This window comes from Cariama cristata, unplaced genomic scaffold (genome assembly GCF_000690535.1).
Source record: "Cariama cristata isolate BGI_N322 unplaced genomic scaffold, ASM69053v1 scaffold8796, whole genome shotgun sequence".
Lineage (NCBI taxonomy): Eukaryota > Metazoa > Chordata > Aves > Cariamiformes > Cariamidae > Cariama > Cariama cristata.
In genome coordinates this window covers 1-23,723 of record NW_009623761.1, presented here as the reverse complement: position 1 = coordinate 23,723, position 23,723 = coordinate 1, and the positions used below count along the sequence as shown (strand labels likewise).

The 23,723-nt window shown below is 40.1% G+C and overlaps 1 protein-coding gene across 1 annotated transcript; it reads left to right on the top strand.

Moving 5' to 3' along the window:
• The first annotated feature begins 2,108 nt into the window (after window positions 1-2,108).
• SNX10 (sorting nexin 10) lies at window positions 2,109-20,413 on the top strand. The gene is made up of 6 exons (XM_009702884.1): window positions 2,109-2,158; window positions 7,821-7,907; window positions 10,562-10,662; window positions 11,253-11,351; window positions 19,403-19,618; window positions 20,065-20,413. Exons 1-6 carry the CDS (start codon window positions 2,135-2,137, stop codon window positions 20,141-20,143), a joined length of 606 nt encoding a protein of 201 aa, XP_009701186.1. The 5' UTR covers window positions 2,109-2,134; the 3' UTR covers window positions 20,144-20,413.
• The last annotated feature ends 3,310 nt before the right edge of the window (window positions 20,414-23,723 follow it).

Genomic DNA, 23,723 nt, shown 5'->3' with positions numbered 1-23,723 from the left:
GCAGAAAGTGGAAAACAAACAGACAGAACTATATAGGTTTACAACACCACCCGATGGGGAGAGAGCGCAGACAGAATCCTCTTCTAACAACCTCAGCCTTGCATAGTGTTTTCTGTGCTGTGGGCTTGCGCTCTCCTGAGGGTTAAAAGCCATTTATCTCCACCAAAATGAAAGCTCCTACCATACTTCTGTATTAACAGCAGTTATAACTGATGAGCCAAATTCCTGCCCCACCTTGCAGAGCCGCTTGGCGCTGCTGAGCCTGTGCAGGAAGAAGTGTCCGAGCGCTCTTCTCGCCTTCAGTCTGGAGCATGTATGCCAGTTAGGTATAAATACATTGAGTCAAAAAAGAAAATTTATTGGGAGTGTGTTTCTGATATTTCTCTGTACTTTTATTAGCACCATCCTAGCTACAGAAGTGAAATGGAGGCTGTACCTTTGTGGAGATGGCAACAGTACTGGTGGCACCGTTTAGGATGTCTGAAGTCCTGTGTATGGACATTTCTGTTTGGAGACAGCGTATCCTGTTTTGATGTAACTGATCCTATAGAAATTTGACAAAGATGTGTGTGTTCCAAAATAATTTCCTGGCCAAAGAAATATATGTGTGCTTATCTTTATGATCCGTTTTATTAAAATAACTTTCAAATTACAACTCCATTTAGGCATGTTTGTAAAAGGCATTGGGCAGGCGTGGGGTGTCCAGGAGTCCTTAGCGGGGCTTGACCTAAATATATATGGTTGTATAATAACGTGAGCGACTCCAAGCTCTGTGTTGCTAAACCTTAGCAAGCCACCTCCAAAAACATAGCCATGTGTCTTCCTTGATCGTTTCCCATGACTGTCACATATGACAAATATCCCCAGAAGAGGACTAACCCAGTGCTTCTAAAATGGAATTTTTTTAAATGAATGAATTCTTAGATGTAGTTAATGCAATAGTGTTTTCTAGTATATGTGAACATTTTGCAGCTGGCTGACAATAGCTGCTGGGGATTGCCTAAGAAAGCTGCAAATTCACCTTTTCTGGTGCAAGGTACCTGCCCAGAGGGATGCGCGGGAGGATTTTGCTCAGCTTCTCCTGGTTGAGTGGTATCCATCCTGACCATGGTGCCAGTGCAGGGAACGGTACTCCTGGGGTGAGGGAGGGATTCTTTTCGGGTCCTCTCAGTTTGGAAAGAGGCTGTCTTTTAACAGCTGAGGAGGCAATAGGATGTTTTTATAGCTGGGGGTCAATGTAGGTGTTAGCTGGCAGCGGCTGGATGGCATGTGGGAGAGGTAAAGGCAGATCACGAATCCTTTTCTAACGGCAGTTGTTTTTAGGCAGGCGGTGTGTTTGTAGGCTAACAAGTGAATAAAGCTGCCCTGCTCTTCCCATGTGTGCGTACCTGTCCTGAGCAAATGGCTGGCTTAGGGGACTGCAGAGGCAGCAAAAAATTTATTGGGATTTCCAATGAAAGGGTAGATTTAAAACGTAAGTTAGTGACAGGATTTTTTGATTTGATCTAATTATACACTTCCTTACATGGAGGTTTTGAAACCACGGCCGCTGTGAAATTTGGCCTGAGTTTTAGCTAGCCTGCAGGATCCGAACAGTTTGTGTCTCCGCTTACCTTCATTTCAGAGAAATGGTTGACAGGGGCTTTTGATTCTACTGACTGGGATATTTTTGTGTCCCTGGACCTCAGCCGCAGTCACGCAGACCTGTGCTTGGGTGCCTGGGAGCCAGGCGCGGGGGGCCCTGCCTCGGCTGTGTGTGTGTGCTGGGGGTGCTGGCTGCGCGGGGTGGCTGGCAGGTGGGTGCGAGGACGAGCCCCCGGGGCGGCTCTCAGAGCAAGGAAGAAAAGCACTGACTTCCAGACATGGACAGGCATCACTGGACTGTCATGTGTGACAAATATCCCCAGAAGGGGACTAACCCGGTGCTTCTAAAATGGTATATTTTAAATGAATTCTTAGATGTAGTTAATGCAAATGTGTTTTCTGGTATATATGGCACTGAGCCTGGCTCCTTCCGCTGTTTACTAATGTCTAGCAAAAGTGATAATGACCTTCAAATAACTACTAAATGCCAATCTGATGTCTGTCTTGTTTTTTTTCAGGTTGAGTATTATTTTAATAAAAACCAGCGAAGATGACACCAAAACATGAAAAACAAGTAAGTCACGTCTAAGCTTTAATAAAAAAGGGTTCTAGTTTGGTGGTTGTGGATTGAGTTTCTTTAAGGTTCACATGGACCAGGAAAGATTGGTTGTATTCGTGCTTTTGATTGCCAGGCTTCAGAATATTCTGGAGTGATGCAGTGCCAGTTTGTTCTGTTAAAGTTTGATGGAAGAATCAAATATGCATTGGATCAGAGAGAAGGAGAATAAGTGAATCTGTGCATATAAGGGGCTTAGACACTGAGACAGGAGAGAAGGACTTGGATTTCAGTCTTTTCTCCATCAGCCTTGTAGGATGCAATGGTTGGAGCTGGGTCTGAACTCTGAAGACTAGATGCATGGACCACAAGAATCACAGTTGCATATTCTGTTTTGCTCAGTCCCGAAGAACACTGAAAGTTTCAACAAATTATTTTCTCAGCTGCTAGTCTTTTATTAACCGTACTATTCAGCATGTATGGAGTGAAGATGCCAACACTCCCAGCATGAAAAGCCCCATGTCCTTTGTGGCTGATCCTTTTACTAATAGGCAACCTGATGGGAAACTGTATTTTTCTTGGAAGCTTTGTGGAAAATGACTCTTCAGGGGTTATTGACTAATCAGATGTGTAACAATGGCACCATGGAGCATGAGGTTATCACCTGATACGGTCCTGAGCACAGAGATTTGAATTAAAAAGCAGCTGGAATGATTAATGCAAATAATCATCCATGTGAGATTATTTTTATTCCTCCTCCTTGTGGTAGATTTTTTCCCCCGATATTAAAAATAGATCTTTCCGTGTCAGATTTTAACATTTTCCTATTAGGAAAATAGGAAAAGAGACTTCTCAAACAGAGTTTTTTCTGGAGAAATTCTATATAGTGGAACTTCTGGTTTATCCTCTGAGCAATCCATTGCATTGTGCAGAAATATTTCTGACAGGAGAAAGGAGTGGGGGAAGGAAAAAAAAGAGAGAGAGAAAGGCTTCCTGCATTTGCTTCAGCTGCTTTTATGCTGTATTCTTCCTTTTGAGGCAAATCCAAATGGGAACATTTCAGTTTCAGTGCTTGTGTCTACATGACCTCAGTGCTGCACTCTTCCTCTGCTGTCAGCACTTGTGTTCTTTGCATAGGAGTAATCATGTGGGAGCAGGTGTAAACCAAGGTCGGGCGTCATTTTGGCCATTTTGTCGTTTATGTGTGACCCCAGCTACTTGGAACACTCCAGGCCTTGAGGACAGGGTAGCAAAATGCCACCAGTGCCATGCCTAAACTGACTGTTTTAACCAGGAATTGAAAGGCACATCCAGCCAGAGAAGCTGCTCTGCTAATTTCTGCTTGTTAAATAGCCATGACTACTTTTTGTTGTAGTTATGACTACTTTGGGGGCAGATTTGAAGTTCTTCATGAGGATATTTGGGCCAGCATGGCCGCTGGGATCCATATCAAAGCTATAGCACTAGCAGTTTGGATAGGAAATGTTTTGCTTATGAATTTAGCAGTTTCCAGGGAGAAGGAATAAATGGAGATGCCACTTCTTCCAGTAGCTTTCTGTTGAGTCTATATTGTTCCCAGTGCAATAGGCCTCTGTGACCAAGCTTGGACACTTTGAACTTAAGTTCTGGTTTTGAGAGAATTGTTGTACTTAAGTGTTACAGGACACATACCATTCTTGAATGCATGATAGACATGCATGTATTGTGCCTCTCAATTTAAAACAAACAAACAAAACCAAAAAAACCCCAACAAAACCCCCAAAACAGCAGCAAAAAAAGAAAGTATATGTAATGTGGCATAATAGCTAGATCTGCAATTCTGGAAAAACTAAGCAGAACTGGGTGGGGGAAGAAGACACCATGAAAAAGGATTGCAGCTGATGAAAGTAAAAAGTCCCTGAGACCTTGGCGCTCCTTGGGCTCTGCTTCCCAGGTTGTAGGGCTGGACTGCAATGCGGTCTTGTGAGAAAAGATTAAGTTAGTCTTCATGTGGGCTGTGGGAGGAAGAGGTCAGCCTCGCTTCCCCTAGGTGAACTGAGCATTGCTTGAAGATAGACATGCCTATTGAGAGTATTCTAATTTTTATAGCAAGATGGGGAGGGAGTATATACAGAGGAGAAAGGCAATTATTGCCCAAAACTGCTGGAATCTGGTGACTGTGAGCAGTGAATGCAGGATGGACTGAGCATACAACAGCAATCTCCTACAGGAATATTCTGCCGCCTGACTCTGCTTGGACCCTAACAGAGCCTATATGTGAATCTTGGCCTCTACAAGCCTGCTTTTATAGGGATGGGGAGGTATGAGCACCTTTTCTGGCAGTATGTCTACATCTATACTGTGGAAGCTAGCGCTGCTTTGATTAAATCAATGTTGTTGTCGCCGTGGGGTCTGGTATCCTGGAGAGGCTTAAAGGTCAAAAGAGAAGGGATAGGCTACATGTGCAATGCCGCTGTTTCAGAGCAGCAGAAACTGTAATGGGAATTGGGTTTAACGCTTCCTGGATTCAAGACATTTATAGGGGAAGTAACCATAGATCTTGAGAAAGGCTGTACATTTTTGGTTTTGTTTTCTAGTTGCTTAATGTTTATCTTGCTTCATTCCAAACTCGATACCAGTATTCTTAGGTAAATAAGGGAGGAGCGGGGGGAAACACTCAGTCTTCTGCTGAAATCCTGGTGTTTCAAATCGGAGCTGACACTGATGGTGTGTGAGGGCTGCAGTTTGCTGAGGTGCTCTGCTGTAGGTCTACAGCAGATGTAGATGATACAGCAGATGCTATAGATCTACTGCAGATCACCTTTACTCTTGGCTCAGTGACGTACTGCCTAGACACCTGCCTGCCACAGCGTGTACAGCACGTCTCCTTTCTTCTATAGGTAGAGCCTGAAGGGTGCTTGACTTCCTCAGTAATGAAACTCAGTGATTATTTAATTGGAAATTAAAAGTGTACAGAGGTGTTTTTCATCTAAATCATGTGATCTGGAATGATTTGCAAGGTAACCTGTCGCTAACTCACAGCATATCCAATAGTAACTTTTAATCATAATACTCTGGTATAATAGAGGTTGAAAGAAGCGTTTTACTTCGAAGATTGATTTGATTTGTACAAAGGAGAAGATTATAGAGGGTGACTTGGAAATGAAGTGATTTGAGGAACCTGGACAAAAGGAAGGGCAACAAGAAGCCGGTACAGCGGTAGATGAGGTTATGTTATGAGCAGGCTGCCTGCAGTTGTGACGCCTGGGCTGCAGCAGTTGAAGGGAAGAGGAGAGCATCATCCTATTTGAAGTTTTCTGGCATAATTCCTCCTCTTCCACTTGCAGGACTGATGCATTTAGTACTCAGGAAAGAAAAGAAAATATGTTTGGGAGAAGTGGCTGCAGCTCTGGGGAAGAGTGAGACACAGGGATATGGGAGGCTGGGGAAGGCAAAGACTTAGAACATAAGAGTATGAATATGAGAAGATGTTACAGTGGGTCTGAAAGTATGCTGTATATATATATGTATGCTAAATATGACAGATAGTGAGACAGGTGGGGAAAAAAAAAACAACCAAAAAATGGTTTCCTCTCCTTTGTTCAGCGCATTGCTCAGAATCTGCCCAGGAAGGGGGAACAACTTCCTCATGTTTCCCACTAGCATTTTTGTAAAAGTAAAGGCATGACCTTCAACTGGTAGAAGTGATTACAGCTCTGTTCATTTGTTCCTCTTGTGCCACGTTGGCATGGTGTTAAAAAGCTGCAGAGGAGAATTGGGCCTCCGGTGCTCTTCAGTGAGGAAAGAAGTGGCAGGAGCGTTTCAAACGGGCTTTCTTTGGCAAGGTGCTCCTGACACACCAAAAGGGTGTCCAGCAATAATGCAGAAAACACCCCTGTGCCTAGGAGCTGGGCTAAGTGAGATAAAACTGTGGGCTGTATCCATCCATCAGGCCACAGGCTCCCCATCCCTGAAGTAGTACTATGGAAATCAGAGTGGCAAATGATTTACTTCAGACCATGAACACCTCCCTGCCATGTATGGAATGCAATGACTGTTCAGGAAAAAAATACATCTTTTCCTTTCAAGGTTGTCATTGTTCTCCTGTGGGTCCATTGAAGGTTGCTGCTGGTGCCACGCTGAAGCGTGTGGTGAGAGGAGAAGACTTTGCTGAAGACTAAGGGTTTTATTTCTGACATGTGTGATTTGGGCATGGAGAGACACATTTTGGGAGCTTTCCAGTTCAGGAATTCTTGATTTATGTGAAGACGTACTTAAAAAGTATGCTATTTACCAGAGACGCTGTCATTGCTCCCACAGTTGATTCTTGTACCTGGAGATGTTTTTGCAGGGCCTGCCCCTCAGGAGGAATGTATCTACAGCTTAAAATGATAAGCTTTTCCTTAAATGAGTCATCGTTTAAGTGGTTGGCTTAGCTCTTTGAGTGAATAGCTTATTTAAGCAACTGGAGTAGGGCAGCGTATTCATTTGCTTGGGAAATAGCAGGTAGTTAGGCACACTTTCAACCTTTGTGTTTTAAAGAAACCTTTTTCATCTTAGTATGAACATACAGATTTAGCAGGCTTTTTGGGTTTTGTTTTTGTTTTTTTTTTAAAACACAGTACAAGCTTTTACATGGTCATTAGCTGAGAGTACTCAGGACTTAATTCTTCAGCCTCTTCCAATTCCTATTAGTGATGCCCAGTTACATTGCAGTAATGCCCACAGGCCTCTCGCACTCCTACAGGATCCCTCTAAATTATTACATAAATGTACATTTATAGACTAGATACGACAACTTCTACAACAAATACTCTATATCATTGTCCCCTGAAAATGGGGAATTATGCTCTGCGGTGCAGCTGTGTTGCCTCCCTGGGCAGGTTGATGGGCAGACTGGGACAGAAGTGCCCAGGTCCTGCATCCTCGCCTGTACTCGTTGGCTGAAGTTCCTGATGTATCAGGAAGGATAAGCAGCAGGAGAGGAGGATTCATCTCCTTCCACACAGCATCTGGGGCACTGGGCTTGAGACCTTGATTCCCTGTATCAAATCTGCATCTGGGGCCATTAATAGTGGTACATCCTTTTCCACTGGGCTGGAGCAAGTCATTTGGCATGTAGAAGAAAAGGCAGTTCTTCAACTCCTTGTGGAGATACTGAGCACTTACCTCAGATCCCTGAAATCGATGGGTATAAACTCTTGATTAGAAAAAAAATATAGATAAAATGACAAAAAGAAATTTAGGGGTAAATAAAATGTTATCTGTAAGTATTGGGTACATGGAACAGGTTTGTAACACGTTCTTTGTGAATGTTGATTACAAGGGTGGGAAAAGCCTGGAATACCTGCCTCGTTCGTTCTTGCATGTGTGACTTTGAATGCTAGGTTTTCAGTTTGTAGCTACTGGGATCATGAAATCTCCCATGCATGAAACATGTATGACTTTTCACAGTATTACTTAATCTGAAATATTCCTTTTCAGCTAGCAATTTGGCAAGGAATTTCCCAGACATGTGGTATAGCTCAGATGATTCATTGCTTTTTGCTTCTCCTTTTATAGGGTTGCAAAATTCAATAAAACAGCAGTTCAGCTTTTAATCTGAGCACAGTAGTTTGTGGAACAGCAGAGCAATCAAGAGTCTTTCAGGCTGCCTTTGTCTTCTGAAATTAATCGCTTGATTTTTATTATGCACTTGCAGGAATTTGTAACTGTCTTGGTGCGAGACCCCCGGACGCAGAAAGAAGACTCATGGCATTCTTACATAGACTATGAGATATTTATTCACGTAAGTATAAAAATATCAGCACAAATTCTTACAGCTCTTACTGCTGTTTCTGCCCAAGCCAGGGTTCTCTTTGGGGTATTAATGGAATTTCTTGACACCACTTCTGGGAGGCTGGAGGATGTTATTCTCTTTTTAACAACTGAGATGAGTGGAACTGGTGAGGTGGGTTAGCCAAAGGCTGTGTAGTAGGTCTGGCAGAGCTGGGAGTTGAACCTAGTATTGTGTTCACATGTGCACTCCACGATGTCTTGCAACAGAGACTGTTCTTAGCTTTACATATCAACTAGAAGACTCTCATAGTCAGTGATGTCTTACCATTACAGAAGAATTTTGATGTACAGATATTCATGGGAAAACATCTTTCTTTTCAAGTAATTATCTGGTTATTTGTACTTTGAATTCTCCTTAGTTCTTTTTGCCAAGTTATTTGGTTGCTGCAATGTGATTGTTTTCAGTGTACCTTGACATTCATCTTATGCTAGTTTAGTGCTCGGGTACGTCAAGTAACTACATTTGGGTTTATGATTGTAGTCCACCATATGTTAATGAGAGTGCACTTAGAATTACAGTTCTCATGTGTCTTAAATCTGTCCTATACATAATTTTGATTTGTTGGTTATTCTTCTTTGGTGAGTGACAAATGGAAGGAGTTATACTAATTTCCCAAATCTAGATCCAGGGATTTAATTGCAATGTAAAAAAAAAAAAATTGTGAAGTGTATCTGCTATGAGGTGAAGAATTTGGGAGCATCGAGCTACATGGTTAATGCTTGGCACAAGACTGAAAGCATTTCCTTCCTCTGTGGGAGAGTTAAGCATTCAGCATAATGAGAGCAAGCAGTCAAGTGATGGCTTATTAAATGTCCATGGTGACAAGTTCTTCTCTCCTATGTGGCAATCAGAGCTGTGAAACTTTTACATTTTGCAATGTGGTTTAAGTACTGGTTCCAAAGCGATTATATCTTCGAGTTCTGGTAAATAGAAATTCTGTAGATTTGGCGGGGCAGGTGCTGTATTACTGTTTCACAGGCACTGGGGCTTCTGAATAGAAGTATATTACTGGCTTTCTCAGTGATTGCTAAGTTGGGGTGATGTCATTTAGACCCAGTGTGTTGTGGTTTAACCCCAGCTGGCAATTAAGCCCCACACAGCCGCTCTCTCACTGTCCCTCCCAGCAGGATGGGGGAAAGAGAATTGGAAGGGTAAAAGTGAAAAAACTCATGGGTTGAGGCAAGAACAGCTTAATTGAAATAAAATAAAATAATAATCATAATAAATTGTAATGAAAAGGAAGATTACAAAGAGAGAGAAATAAAACCCAAGACGGACAAGTGATGCAAATGAAAACAATTGCTCACTGCCAACTGACCGATGCCCAGCCAGTCCCTGAGCAGTGACCCCCTGTCCAACCTTCTCCCTAGTTTATTGCTGAGCATGATGTCATACAGTATGGGATATCCCTTGGGTCAGTTGGGATCAGCTGTCCCATCCATGTCCCCTCCCAAATTCTTGTGCATCCCCAGCCCACTCATTGGCAGGGCAATGCGAGAAGCAGAAAATGCCTTGATGCTGTGTAAGCCCTGCTCAGCAGTAACTAAAATATCCCTGTGTTATCAACATTGTTCCCAGCAAAATCCAAAACGTAGCCCCGTACCAGCTACTGTGAAGGAAATTAACTCTACCCCAGCCAAAATCAGCATACAGTATTACATGATTCAGCTCTGGGCATCTCTGAAGCTGCTAAGATCAGCTCAGCTTCCTACCAGCACAATGCCAGGGCTTTCAGAGACCAAGTCCCTAGGTCAGTCCTACCATCCAGGCTTCTCAATGGATTCAAAATCTTGGGTCTGCCAGGCTCTTAGAGCAGCTGGGTTCCCCTTCTGCCTAGCTCCTAGAGCATTTGGCTTCTTAAGCTGTGAGGTATCCCAGATACTCACCTATTCCAGAAAGCTGGCATCTTTGGGCCCTCTACAGTCTGCATCATGTGGCTGCCTAGGAGTTGTGGCTCCTGGCAGGCAGCTGAGGGTGGGTTGGATTGCAGGCAGATTTATAACAGAGTCCTGCCTGGCAGGTGGGGTTTCATCTAAATGTATGCTCCACAGGAAAAATGGGCAAAAGCATTTAATTTCTGTGAATTGTTTCTCTTTTGATGAATTGGCATTTTTCTAGTGGACTAATAGTGTTCTGTGGGGAAACTTCCAAATGCTGCTACTTGTGGAGAGCAGTCACGTTGGTTTCGTTGATTTGATTTAAGTAGGACTGCACACTGGAAGAACTCCATGTAGCTAACTTTGCAGGATTATAACTAGAATAGCTAAACATGATTTTTTTTCCTTGCAAAGATTGGCATTGTCTGCTGAAATTTTTTTCTGAGATCTTTTTTTCCTATTAGTGCAAGTTGTACCATAATCCAGATCTCTTGCTTTTAAAAAGAAAAAAAAGCTATGAAAAATATTTCCCTGAGCAGCAGTAGAAACTCTCACCAGTCCTGTCTGAGATAAAGCACAGTCCTTAACCTAAACTGAATTAATGTCAAGCTTTCCATTGGTGTCTCGGGGATTAGCATCTCGGATGTGTTTTTAATTCCATGCCTGCACTTTAGCTTAAGCTGATTTACAAAGAAAAATGTTTTTTTTTTTTTAATTTCCCAACAGACAAACAGTATCTGCTTTACAAGGAAAACATCCTGTGTTAGACGACGCTTTCGAGAATTTGTTTGGCTTCGGCAGAGGCTTCAGAGCAATGCAGTGCTTATGTGAGCAACTTTATATATGGCTATTTAATAATCTGTCAGTCATGGGAGGGGAGGATTGTTTCATCTTAATTCTGAGAATTACAGAAATCAGAGCTGGAAAGGGTGCTGTGTTTCGTACTAGCACAAGTTTATTCTGTACAAGGCATTTTCTCTGCTTTAAACCCAGAAGAATGTGGTTTGTACTGATAGCCGTTGTTGGTGAGTGCCCCTCTAATTTGTAACAGATTTGGTCTGCGTTTTCTTTTGCTATGCACAGGTAGCAGAAGTAGCAATCTAGCGTAGGTGTACGTACCTCCGCTCTGTGCTTTTAGGATGTGCTTAGGTTCTGCAAGGACCATAAGAGACCCAGCCAGACATGCATGCAGGCTTAACAACTGGACCAGAAAAATCAGATTAATTTATTTTTCCCTTTGAGGTATGTGAGAAGCCCTCCAGTTTCTCGGCCTTCTGTTCCCAAATTCGATTTCATGAGCTTCTGGAACATGACCTGTGATTTTTTTCACATGCTTAGTGTTGGTATTTGCTTATTGCGTTTTTCTCTGCTGTTTCAGATTTGGTTTTAACTGTGTATTTGCTTCTTCTTTATAAAGACAGCTACCTGAACTGCCGTCTAAAACTCCCTTTTTCAATATGAACAATCCTCATCATGTGGACCATCGCAGGCAGGGTCTGCAAGAATTCCTGGAAAAGTAAGTACAGCCTACCCTAGAGATGTTGGCATTTTAATGATGTCATCAACTTCTGGTTTAAAATTGCTCATGTCTGGTACTTGAGAGCCACCGTGTGGTCATCTGTACATGTTACACATTTGGTTTTATTTTTATTTGCACAGTCATATTTCATACATGTCACTTTGGCTCTATTGGTTATAAGGAAACTTCAACTGGGGCTTTTCCATTGTGTTTCACTGCATTGGTTATAAATAATAGTTTTGGATTTATTTAGTACATACTTTACAATTGTGTACTAAGGTTGGGAGATCTTTCACAGTGATGTCTATTTCTAGCTTTCAAGAATGAGCTCGATATTCTCATACAAAGAAACAGACTTCTCTCCCTCTTTGTGGTCATGGGAAGTCAGTGTCTTTGTGGGCTAAACCCCTGGGAGCCTGGGAAAATCCTGTAGTGAGATCTAACACAGGTATTTCCAATAATGCCAATGGCTTTGTTTACCAGTGCCACTAACATAAACAAGATCTAGCAGCTGTGACCATTTTCAGTACAGCTGCAATCTATATAAAATCATTCATCAGACTTGGCTAGACTCTGACCTGTGTTGTAACAGATACTGCATGAGTTTCAGTACTGCATACCTTGGTCCCACTGCTGTAACCGCTTCACCTTCTGCAGTGGCAGAGACCCTGTTGGTGCAATTTTCCGCGTTCTCTCATTCTTGTAGTACCCTGGCACTGCCAGTGTGAGAGCAGGATGCTCACAGCTGCCAGGGCAGGAATTGTGCATACATTTGCAGGCTCTGTCTAGCCACTTCTTGGGGTAAGGGCATAGTAAAAAAACTGCAAGTAGAGACTATTTATCTTCTTTCAACATCAATGTTTCCATGAATCAGAACTGCATAAGCAAAGGAAAAAAAGCAAATAATTTAAGTAGGCTTTAAGCCTTGTGGTCAGTGGGTAAAGGAATATTGGACGGGTTCTTTTTCCAGTCAGTGTATTATAATTATATTCCTCCCTAACAGACAACAAATTATTGATCTTGAGGTATATTTGTTTGGCTTAACAGCTGAAGGCAGGGAGAGCTAACTGCTGCAGGTATAATATTCTGTATGCAGTTATACAGGATCTGTGGCCAAAAGGATAGCCAATAAATACCAGTTGAAGATATGTGAGAAAGGGAAGGGAAAGCAGAAAAGGATCAGAGGTTTTTTTCTGTGTGTCAGGAAAGAAGGAGGGTGAAATAGTGTGACTGTGCTTCTAGGGGCGATAATAGTAATGGTCATACGAAGGGTGTGGTAGTTCAGTCCCTGGGTCTGAGCAGTTCTGGCTTAGCTGTGCTGCCCCGTGGAGTAGTGCGTTTCTGAAATCGCTCTCATTTTAAAATGGCAGAGAGGCCAATCTGGTAACAAGGTATGGTATTTCAGCAGCAAAAACATTTACAGCTTTTATAAATATCTGTAAATGTTTCTGCTCCTGAAGGCAAAACAGAGAGGTAGATTCTCTTAAAACACATCCTCGCTCTCCAATTTTGTGGATGTCTGTAGCTTAAATGCGTACCGACAGCAGAAAATGACAGCATGTGGAGCATTTTACCTTGCTGCTGTTAGTTCAGGAGTGGGAAAAGAGGCATCTCTGTGGTAAGGTAATGATTTAAATGTTTGAACTTGGATGCTGTTTAGAAAGGTGTCATTTTTTTTTTTCTCAGCCCTGGGGAATAGTTGGAAGGAATTCTCAGAGGTAAGAGTTGCGCTGTGATGAATTGGCTTGGCACCTCCTGTGCGGTACCATTGCCCTCTGCCGGCTGACGTCTCCATGCTGCTGCTCACGGAAGGGACCTTTTTGACTGGCTTAGCTAGGCTGCCATGATGCTTTTTTTCCCTTTTTTTATGAGTCTGAACCGAAGGTTTCTTTCTCTGAAATGTAATTTGTGGGAGTCATTAACAAGCGCGTGTGTGTATATATATGTACACACATTTAACTTTACTAAAGCTCTAGGTCTGGATGCTGCATGTTCTGTAGCATGGCAATGCCAGGGCCTCCCTGGTATATTAGAAAAGAGGTGGGGAAGGAGCCAGAAAGTAGTTGCATGGGGTGTTGTAACACAGAACTGCAAAGCTGAGTGCTTCATTTGCCCCAGCAATGATGGCAGTCACTGTGCACAAGCTCAGAGCCCTACCGGTGTTTCTTTGTGGCAGTGGGAAGAAATGGGATTTGAGCCTATGTGGACCTGTCAAGGGAGAGGTTCACAGGTAACATTTTTCAAATGCACGCATGCAATGCAGGAACCCGAGCTCTTCTCTGCACTCAGCACCTTGTGAGGTTATCGGGATCCAAGCCATCTCTGAAATGGAGTTTAGATCTTTCACAGTCTCGGTTTGTGCCCTGTGCCTGTTGCTGTGTGAGTGTCTGCGCGGGCTGGAGCTATCTGCCTGAGGAGTAAAGATCGAGTGGCTGGAGGCTCTCTGCTACTCAGCTTCTGACCCTGGGAGCACCTCCATATAGGCAATATGTGGATGACCATGGAGTTCTCCTGTCCTCCTTCACGGGTCGCTCCAGCACAAGTTAGTATGGGGCAAGGTGTGTACTTAGAGAGGCTTCACAAAAGCTTTGTCTGTGCTGAGCACAGTAGTGTGAGGATTAGGTCAACAGCTGGAAACTGAAGCAAAGCGCTAGAATTTGGTGAAATCTGGAAATGGGTGTCCCATTTTGATATGACTTTACTGCACAAATGCAGGGTAAGACCTGCTTGTCTTGTAGGTTATTACCTCTGAGTGATGAAGAGCTGTAAAGCTCACTTCTTGTCTGGGCATAATTTAATATTTCAGGAGGCCATTTGCATTAACGGAAGTCAGCTAGCCCCTTTTCAATTATGAATTACTTTGTAAGAATAAGGATAATTATGTGTTTTTCCTGGTAAGTATCCTCATCCTTTGAGGATGTCTGTAAATTCACAGGAAAAGCTTATTCTTAAATTAGAGGTCAAAATTAAAACACTATCTTATAATATTAGGTTCTGTAAGAGCCTTTTTGCTTTCATCCCTTTGTACCTGTACAGGTTTGACTTTGGGATTTAGATTACCTTCCCAGAAGATCATTTGCATTTGCTTATTAGAAAGCTAATTAACAAAACCATTTTAAATGAAGTTGAGTTCAATCACTGGCGTGTCTTTATTGAATACAGTTGGATCCCCAAAAAATTATGTGGTTTAGGAAAAAGGATTAGTCTTCAATTAGTCTTCATGGAGTTTATGATGGGGTGGAAGATATACTAGGAGTTTTGAGAAATGCAGCACTCACATCCACAGGAGATGAAAAGCATCCTCAATGTTGTTGCTCCGAAGGGCTACGTGTTGGACTTGCTTCGTGCTGGAGCAAGCAAGCAAGACACCCAAAACTCTGCTTCCTAACGCAGAGCCGTTCTCTGGAGGTGGCTGGGGTTTTGCTGTCCTCCTCACATGTCCTTACCTTCCCCACCGCAGTCCCACAAGCAGGAGCTGGTGTAGGGTCGGAGGACTCTCCCAGGAGTGTCTCTGCTGGGTGCTCTCTCGGGGATGTGGAAAGCGGGAGCCTGGCTCCAAAAGGGATGGATGCCAGCTTGCCGGGGCTCAGGCGGGAGCCATGGTGGCCATGGAGCAGGTGGGATCTCCTCGGGCGAGTGGTGACCACCTCTTTCCAGTGGAACCTTGGTAATATTTCCTATCTGATGAGTCAAGTGAATAATGCCCAGCAGGCACATGTCGCTTAATCCTTTCCAAACATACGCATTATCAGATGCCCAACAGTTGCTTCACAGTTGCTTGCTATCAGTAACATTTCCTTTCCTTATAAAAAATGAAGGAGGAAGCACAGTTGGCTTTTTTTAAGAGGAAACTGGGGCTTTGTTTGCTGTGGGCTGGGGCCGAGGGGCTGGGTGCTCAACAGAGGGCACCACAGCACAGGCTGTCGTCCCCCGCCTCTCCACCTCCGCTTGTTTCCCTTGCTCTCATCATATGATGTAAATGGGCAGGGTAAATTTGTCGAAAACAAAATCGGAGTGTTAAACCTTCCACACGCATGCAAGTGTGCATCTGTCATTGTATTAGGTTACAGTAGATACAGGAAATCTTTAGTTAGGATTAAGTTGTACTGTTCAGCCATATGTTGTTGTCCTCCAGCAGAACAGTGTATAATATACTTAATAAAATCACGTTGAAGAAAACCAGATTTTGGACCTTGTCCAAATAAGACAAAACACATGTTTTGTCTTTTGTAAATGTTCCTGCCGTAACACAGGGAAGGAGAAATACTCTCCATATAGTATCCAGCATTTCCTCAAAAATGATGTTATTTCTTTGGTTGTGAAGTGATGTTTTTCAGCCCTGCTTCTTTAAAGGTCTAGAGCATTTACTGAAAGCTTACAAACAAAGATTTACATGGCTGAGAATAAAATACGATTTTTTTTAATCTCTAATTCAAATGTAGAGCATTACCCTGCAGCCCCCTTAATCACATAAGTAGTCATTATGTATGTGAGCAATCTGGCCGAGAGGAGTGAGATCTCTGACAAGTAACGACTACTGATGGGATCAAGACTTGCAGGATTTAGCCTTTCGTTCTTATTCCAGGCATGCATAGAAAGTCTGTTGTTCTCTTAAATATGCTCAGCCAGTTTATAGGAATTGTCACCGTGAGCTGTGACTCTTCCATTAGCATGATGGCAGTGAGAGCTGATTTACATGGCTGTAACCGCAGCGTTGCACTGACACTGGCTGTAATAAACCTGTTGGAGAAGCACTGGGAGTGCTACTGGTTGTGTTGAAACTGCGCACGCGTTCAGCCTCTGCGAAGACATCCGAGCGTTAATGTTATAGCACTCTGCCTTTCCTCTTGCCTTTTTGTTAGGTGGTGTTTTGCAATTTTGATTTTTTTTTTTAAAAGTCCTTGGAGCCAAATCTATTTTTTAGACATACAACCCTTCACACAGTGAGTCCCCAGGACAGTGAAAGCCCTGAAGAGCAACTGCTATACCAGCACTTAATACTACTGGTAACATCTGGTGACAAATGTATGGTTATTTCCTTGAAGGAGGAGTATTTTGAACAGGAAAGCATAATACTTACAGATAGCACAGAATTTATTTTTCATTTTGATTGCTTGAAGAATGCAATTAAAAAGCAATATAACCTGTTGGTTCAGAGGGGGTGGGAAAAACAGGAGTTTGGGGGTTTTTTTTAATTGAAAGAAAGAAGAAATGCTTCAAGGGTACAACTGGGTGAAAGGGGTTCTTGTATTTGCTTTCAGGATGGTTTGACATGGCTTGCAAAATGCATTGAGTGTTTGGTCCCCTCCCTGCCTTGTGAACGTATATATATATATATGTGTGTGCGTGTCATTAGCTTTATGAACATCTTTCCATTTCTTCGCCTTGGTTTCTCTTCACTCCTTTCACCTCCAGATGGCACTAGGAAGCAGAAAAGAAAATTACTGTGAAATGATGAGTCCAATGTAAAGTCAAATTGGAAATTGAATTATAGCTGCAGAAAAAGGACAGTAGCCTTGAGGTCCTGATCAGTCTGTACTCTTATCACTTTTGTTTGCTGTTCCATGTGTTAGGTTACTGCTGAGTTAATAACAGTGCTTTAGCAGTTCAAGGCTTAGCAGAATTGTACTGGACATGAAATAAAGCTAAAATGAATTTGTGTCCAATATCATTGACATTAGTGCTCATTACTTCTCTGGTGTAATGCCTCAAACCATCTAAAATCAATTTTAAAGATTACCCATTATTTTATAAAGAAAATACAATACATTTCAAACAGCAACAGAGCTGTAAGTGTAGTGTAATCTCACGAACAGTTAGTTACTTGTGTTCTCGCTGGTTGGCAGGAAACTTTTGAAGGTACAGCAAGAGGAAAATCCGTGAAACTAAATGCCATCCACAGAATTTAATGTCTTGGCTTTTTGCTGGGTTACTTGGTATTAGACACGCAAATGTTAGAATTGCAGCAATGTACATCCCCTCGTTGTGCTCATAAGCCTGGGAGAAACAGTAATCCTAGTTACTCTACAGTAAACTCCAGCATGCTATTTTTCTTTTTTCTTTTTTTTTTTTAAGACGAAGAGAAAAAGAAGGAGAATATTTACTCCCACAATTGCATAAACGTGGATTTATTGTGCGGAATGATACTTTTTCTTTTACTTTCTGTTGCAATGTTTGTCTTTGTTTGGAATGTATGTTTATCAAGAGCCAAAGCTGAAATCCTCTTTTAGAGGCCGCTGAATGATGGCTTTTCAAACCGTATTCGTGAAGCTGTTGCTGTCAAGGTGTGTAAACCTGTAAATTCTGTGTCTTGAATCCATTTTTTTACACAGCATTTCCTAGCTTCTTTTAGACTAAGAAGTTTTTCTGTATATTAATACACTGCGTGCATTGATATTTTTTTTTACAGATGTCTATTTGCTATGTTTATTTTTAAGTAAAATTGTGAGAATTTAGATAGGATTAAAAAGGCTTTCTCTAGGTATGAAAGTCTGTTTATTTTGAACTTCAGCGAAATCTGGTCCTTCTGAGACTGAATTTCAAATGCACCTGGTAGACCATTAGGGTCATTGCAGACTTTTGCTCATAGGAAGGTGTCAAAGTTTGAGTTATTTGGTTGAGACTGTGTCTGTTTACCTAGGCATATGAAATGTGCATGTATACAAATATCCCACATTTTCAGTTAGATAGCTCTTATTACTTCGATTTGACAGATTTGTATAGGCTTAGATGAAGCCAGAAATCCTTTTGTGTATTTATTAAATGTTATTGTAACGTTGGCCACCTTAGAGAACAGTTTTCAGAACGTATTTGTATTTTAAAACATTACAGCCCAAACTCAGCATTAATCTTATTTGAGAGAAGGAACTAATCATACTTTTCATTTTAGTCAGAGTACCTATAGAACGCACTATGTCTTTCTGCTCTTACTAGTTCTTATATTAATGTCATCTCTTTTTTTTCCTATTGCATAACAATGACTTTCTTGGTAATGACTGTAACCTAAATGGGTAGAAATAGGTAAATACTGACTTAATAGCTTTGATTTGTTTAAAGATATTTTAATAATTTTCTGTGGAGAACTGTTTGGCATGGTCATAGGCTCTGACGACTTTATTACATGAATAAAAGTACACGTACGTATAAAAAAAGTCTCTTGTTAATCATTCTAAGATTTATGTTTTAAAGAATTCCTTCTTTAGAGAAATGTTGCCATAAAGTTGCATCCCCCATGCCCCCAAAGTAATGATGGTGATCCTCAATTCTCGGTCCTTGTAAAAGTATCTCTACAACTTTCTGTTACTGGAATATATTGTATTTTGTTTACTCTCACTTGATGTAAATAAGTACTGTGCTAAATTTATTTGAAGACTTAATTTAAAATACATATAAACCAAAGATTAAAATGGACTTTTGAAAAGAACAGCTGGAATGAAATAGTATTTAAGATTCCCTGAAAACTGTCTGCAAGTAAATTTAAATCAGTGTTCAGTATTAGCATTTTCATTCTACCTTGAATGTATGCATATTTGTAAATGATTTTACAAATCATTTACCTGTTGTTTACAGGTATTTCAAAATCCTGACACTGTGTGTGTATGAAGTCCTCTGTCTCTGTACACACTACTTTCCCCCACCAAAGAAGTTGGTGACTTGTAATTTTCAGAAAAGTTTAACTGTTAAAAAGAGTTCTTAAATGGAGACCAAATTTTCATAAGAATATATGCCTCCAACTGCCTAAAAATCATTAATTGATCCATGTGGTAATAACAGATGGTTCAATGGAAGAAATGTCCTTGAAGTTATTCTAATAGCAGATGTGCCTAACTATTAGCTTCGTGTTTTTACTCACCTAAAATTCCAAATAATGTAGTAAGAAAGTAACACACACCTAATCATTTTAATATGTTCATTACCTTCTGTTACTGATTTAGGATTAATCTGAAAACTTAAAAGCAGGACATAATTTAGAATTTTTTCTGGTAAAACACTTTAGGATATATGTACATCTATACAAAAACATTTTGACTTTTTTTTTCTTTTTCCAGGATCCTACAAGATGCATTATTGCTTTCAGACAGTAGGCTTCACCTCTTCTTACAGACTCAGCTGAGCCCAGAAGATATGGAGGCTTGTGTATCTGGACAGACCAAATACTCTGTTGCTGATGCAATTCATAAGTTCGCCTCTTTGAACAGACGTTTTCCTATAGAAGATGAAGAGAGAAAAAAAGGAAAAAACGATGCAGACTCTGATACAGAGAGGTGATTTCTGTATTTCCTTACTTTCTGAGATTATATATACATACATACATGCGCGCATGCTTCACTTTTTTGTTGATGTAATACTAAGATAATGAAAAAATTAATTGACTGAGATTTTATTGAGCTGTGACAGCTCATCATAGAAGTCTTCACACACACCTCCACACTGAATTAATGAATGCAGTAGAAATTCAATTATCTGCATTCTGATTATGTGAATTTCATTTAGTCAGACTTGAATTATTCGCGTTTAAATTATCTTGCTAAAAAAATATCCAACTGCACTCCAAATGGCTAATTAAAAGTCCAAATTTCCTGTCTCTCTTTGTGACTGGAGATAATTAAAGTTCTCCTCTGTTACTCAGGCTTTGAGTGTGTTGTGAAAACCAATTTCCTCCTTTTATTTTTTTTTTTTTTTTTTTCCCCCCCTCTCCCCTTTTCTGCAGTTCATCCTCCGGGCTCGGACCTAGTGATGACAGCATTTCATGTGGATGTAAAGCAAGCCCAGCTTCTGAAGAGTCATGAAAAATCATTCTTGTATTGCTATCTTAAGGACAGTACAAAGCAGTTTCTGCTCTGTTTACTGGTTTTGTGTACCACATAAACACAGCTGGCTGGTAACGTGTACCTAGAAGCTGCATCATCAATACAACCATAAGTCCTTAAAAAAATTTAAAACCAGACCTTGATACTCTTTCTTTGATTTGTTATGTATGTTGATTCTGGTCTCCACATTACAGATTACATTTAGGTTTTTGTAATTATTAAAATCTCAGTAATTGGGTAAGTCATGCTCTGCTGACATATGTGGCAGTTAAAATACTTCCTTTAGTGAATGCATGTCTCGGACCTGAAAAATAAAGATAACTTAATTCCTCACCTTAAAAGTTGGTATATCATATCAAATATATTCAAAGCATCGTTTGTAATTTGTATCAGAGAAGTTTCATCTTTAGAAGTCATTTGACATCGGTGGTGAAATTACATACCCCACAAGGTATTCACTTTTTAAAGTAGCTCAGCAACATCAGCAAAACAACATTTGTACAAACTGTATGCTGCTGACAATTTAAGTTATAAATATATCTTCCTGTAGTCCTTCTGTAATGTTTATGGAAAGCTTGGTTTTATCAGGCATAAGAACTGAAGGCCAAAATTCTTGAGCATGGCTGCTTAGACGTTAGAAATATTAATAAAAATGACATAACTTCTAGGCTTGTTGGGGATTCTCACTTCCCAGGGAATTACGGGTACTCATTCCCAGTGAAAATCCTGGATGAGGTCCATTGAAAGCAATGGCTGAATTTTGCATCAACCTCACTACAACCAGGATTTCACCCAGCACGTTTAACTTTATGCACTTACAGTTGAAGGCGCTGGGAGAAATGTTTTAGTTTAGCAGTTTAAATGGACAGTATCTCCCTCTCTGAGACGACGATAATCACATAGCTATAGCACGCTGTACGGATGGGGACCTCTTCACTCTTCAGGAGTAACAGGAGCTGCTGATTTCATTGTGGCTGTAGTTAACACGTTGGAACATTGACTTTTTCACAAACAAAAGGCAGGCTTGAACACAACTTCGTAACCACCAACACTTACTTTGATTAAACGTCAGTTTTGCTCTTTATTGTTAAGAGCAGCTGCGTAGTGTCTTGTCCCAGATTCTGTCAAAGGAATATGCTTCACTGTGGTGTTGTATTTATATTTGACATTTAACTGCTATTAAAAAGAGCTAGGGGGTCTGATCACCCTAGCAAAGCTCCCATTAACTTCAGTGCTGTAGTTACCAGCCTAGAAATGGAGATATTGTGATTTTTTTTTTTTAAGAATTCTGCAGATAGAATTTCAAAGAAGGAGCATTTTAAATCTGTGAATTACAGAAACAATAGATTATTAAATGGCCAGCTAATAAAGGGTAGCGTAGGCCTGTGTGGGCATGCTTTTTTAAAGCATCCAGCTGGGAATCCGTGTAATTTTAGAAACATGTTTTAATGGCCCGAGGATAACATCTCTTAGGTAGCTACTTGAAGCCACTGTATTTTGTGTATCTTTTATAAGATCAAGATCCGTGTTTCTTTTTGCTTGGTCTTACTGAATTCCACAAATATATCTATTCACCTCTCAGCTTGTGTGTGTTAGCAGCAATGCCATTTTAATGTAAAAGTGGTAACATTTAATTAAAGCAACAAGTTATCACTAAAAGTAGCTTTAAAAGTAGCTGTTATTGCCAGGCAGAGATTTTTATTACTTTTTTTAAGATGGCACATTACAAGAAAAATTGTGTAGCAAATTTATTTAAAGGATGGGGAAAATATAAATATAAAACCAAAAACTGGAATAATGTCTGAGAAAGATATTAATGTTTTTACTTAATGCAATGTCAGGGTAGTGGGTTTTAATTTTGTTTTATAAGATTGAGCTAAACTGTTGAAGCACTTTACAATTCTGGCCTACTAACACATCCTCAATATCTGACAAAAATTACAGAATTACAAGGTTTGCAGAGCCTTTGTGGCTGCTTTTTATTTTTTAATTCTAGGAGCTTATCTGCATGCCAGTGAGTGTTTTCCAAATTAAGATGCTTCTGAAGTAAATTTATTTTCTAATAGTTCTGTTATTTTCTTCGTCACTCTGTTCAAAAATTCTGAGACTTCTATAACAGAACTTTCTTCCCAGCTTTAACAGAAATTTGTTTAAATATTTATCTTTTGAATGTTGTTTGTGTAGCTAGTTATTACCGGAATTTTTCTTATTAAAGGCGAAGGAAATGTACTCTATGTTCTCTAGTATGTCTTCTTTTTGTATCAGCTGTATGTAGCTGCATATAAATGCTTAAAGACTTTTTTTTTTTTTAATTTGGAACATTAAATGTAACTGTTACAAATTAAAATGTAAAAAAAAAAAATTAATGTCTTTTGTGACTTCAATAATTTGGTGATTTTTTTTTTTTTCCCAACACTATGTCATATATTTTGATCAGTTGATCACTGGTATTTTGATTCTCATTTTTTTAGTTTTGAATAAAGCTGGTGTTTCCTGCTAGTTTTTTAAACAGGTAATATCTAGTTTATAATATAATGTAATTACTATTGCTAATTTTTATCTAATTGCAATAATTTTGCAATCAAAAGCTGCAGTTTCTTTTGTTTAGAACTTTATATTCTCATTTTTATGATGGGTTCTTAAAAGCTTTTAAGTAATTAAATAAAACAAGTTACTTTCTCTTTTGTGTTTAAACCTGCCAGTAAGGTTTCCTTATTTCAGTATCAATACCTAATTGTTTTATGACTTACCATGTGTAATTACTGTACAACTATTTTTGTAATATGTACACACACACATATACACACACACTGTTGTGTTTGGGTTTGTTATTATGGTTTTTGTAGAAAATGTAAAGAAGTGGAAAAAAACTGGTTGTATGTGCTATCAAATTCTATAATGTGTAACTTCAGAATATTGTAAACTAGTATTAAGCAACCTGTTACTTAGTGTCATTGAAATACTTTCAAGAAAGATGAGAAAGATTGTCTTTTGAAATGAAAATTTTCATTAAAACTGCAGTGCTATTTAATAAACATTGAGAAAATTTATACTATCAAATCCCCCACTGTGTAACACTGCAAAATTGTGTCTACATTTCTTTTTTTTTTGGACTTATCATAACTTAAATATTGATCTGGAAAAAAAAATTTAAATTATATAGGTACACAGTTCTGTTGTAAAATACAAGGTACAGATAAAGAATAGCACCGGTATGTTTCCGTGGAGTCCCCCTGCGACTGCAGAACTAGGAGCAGTGCTAAGGTTTACATTTCTCCACTAGCTTTTACAATATTGCAAAAATGTAAATCATTATTTCCAGTATCAGGTTGATTCTTCTCAGGAAAGGCCTAAATGCTTTAGGAAAGGCACAATTGCTCTCTTCTTCGATGTTAAATATACTCTGTAACGTGTTAAATTGCTTCTTTGCCTTCTGGAATAAAACCCTCCTTTTAGAAAACAATTCAAGGGACTTCATAACACAGAAATCAAACTTTCTCCTCGTGGCTTAAACCCCCGAGTTCTTCATTTGCGGGAGAGCCATAGCCCACGCGTGGGT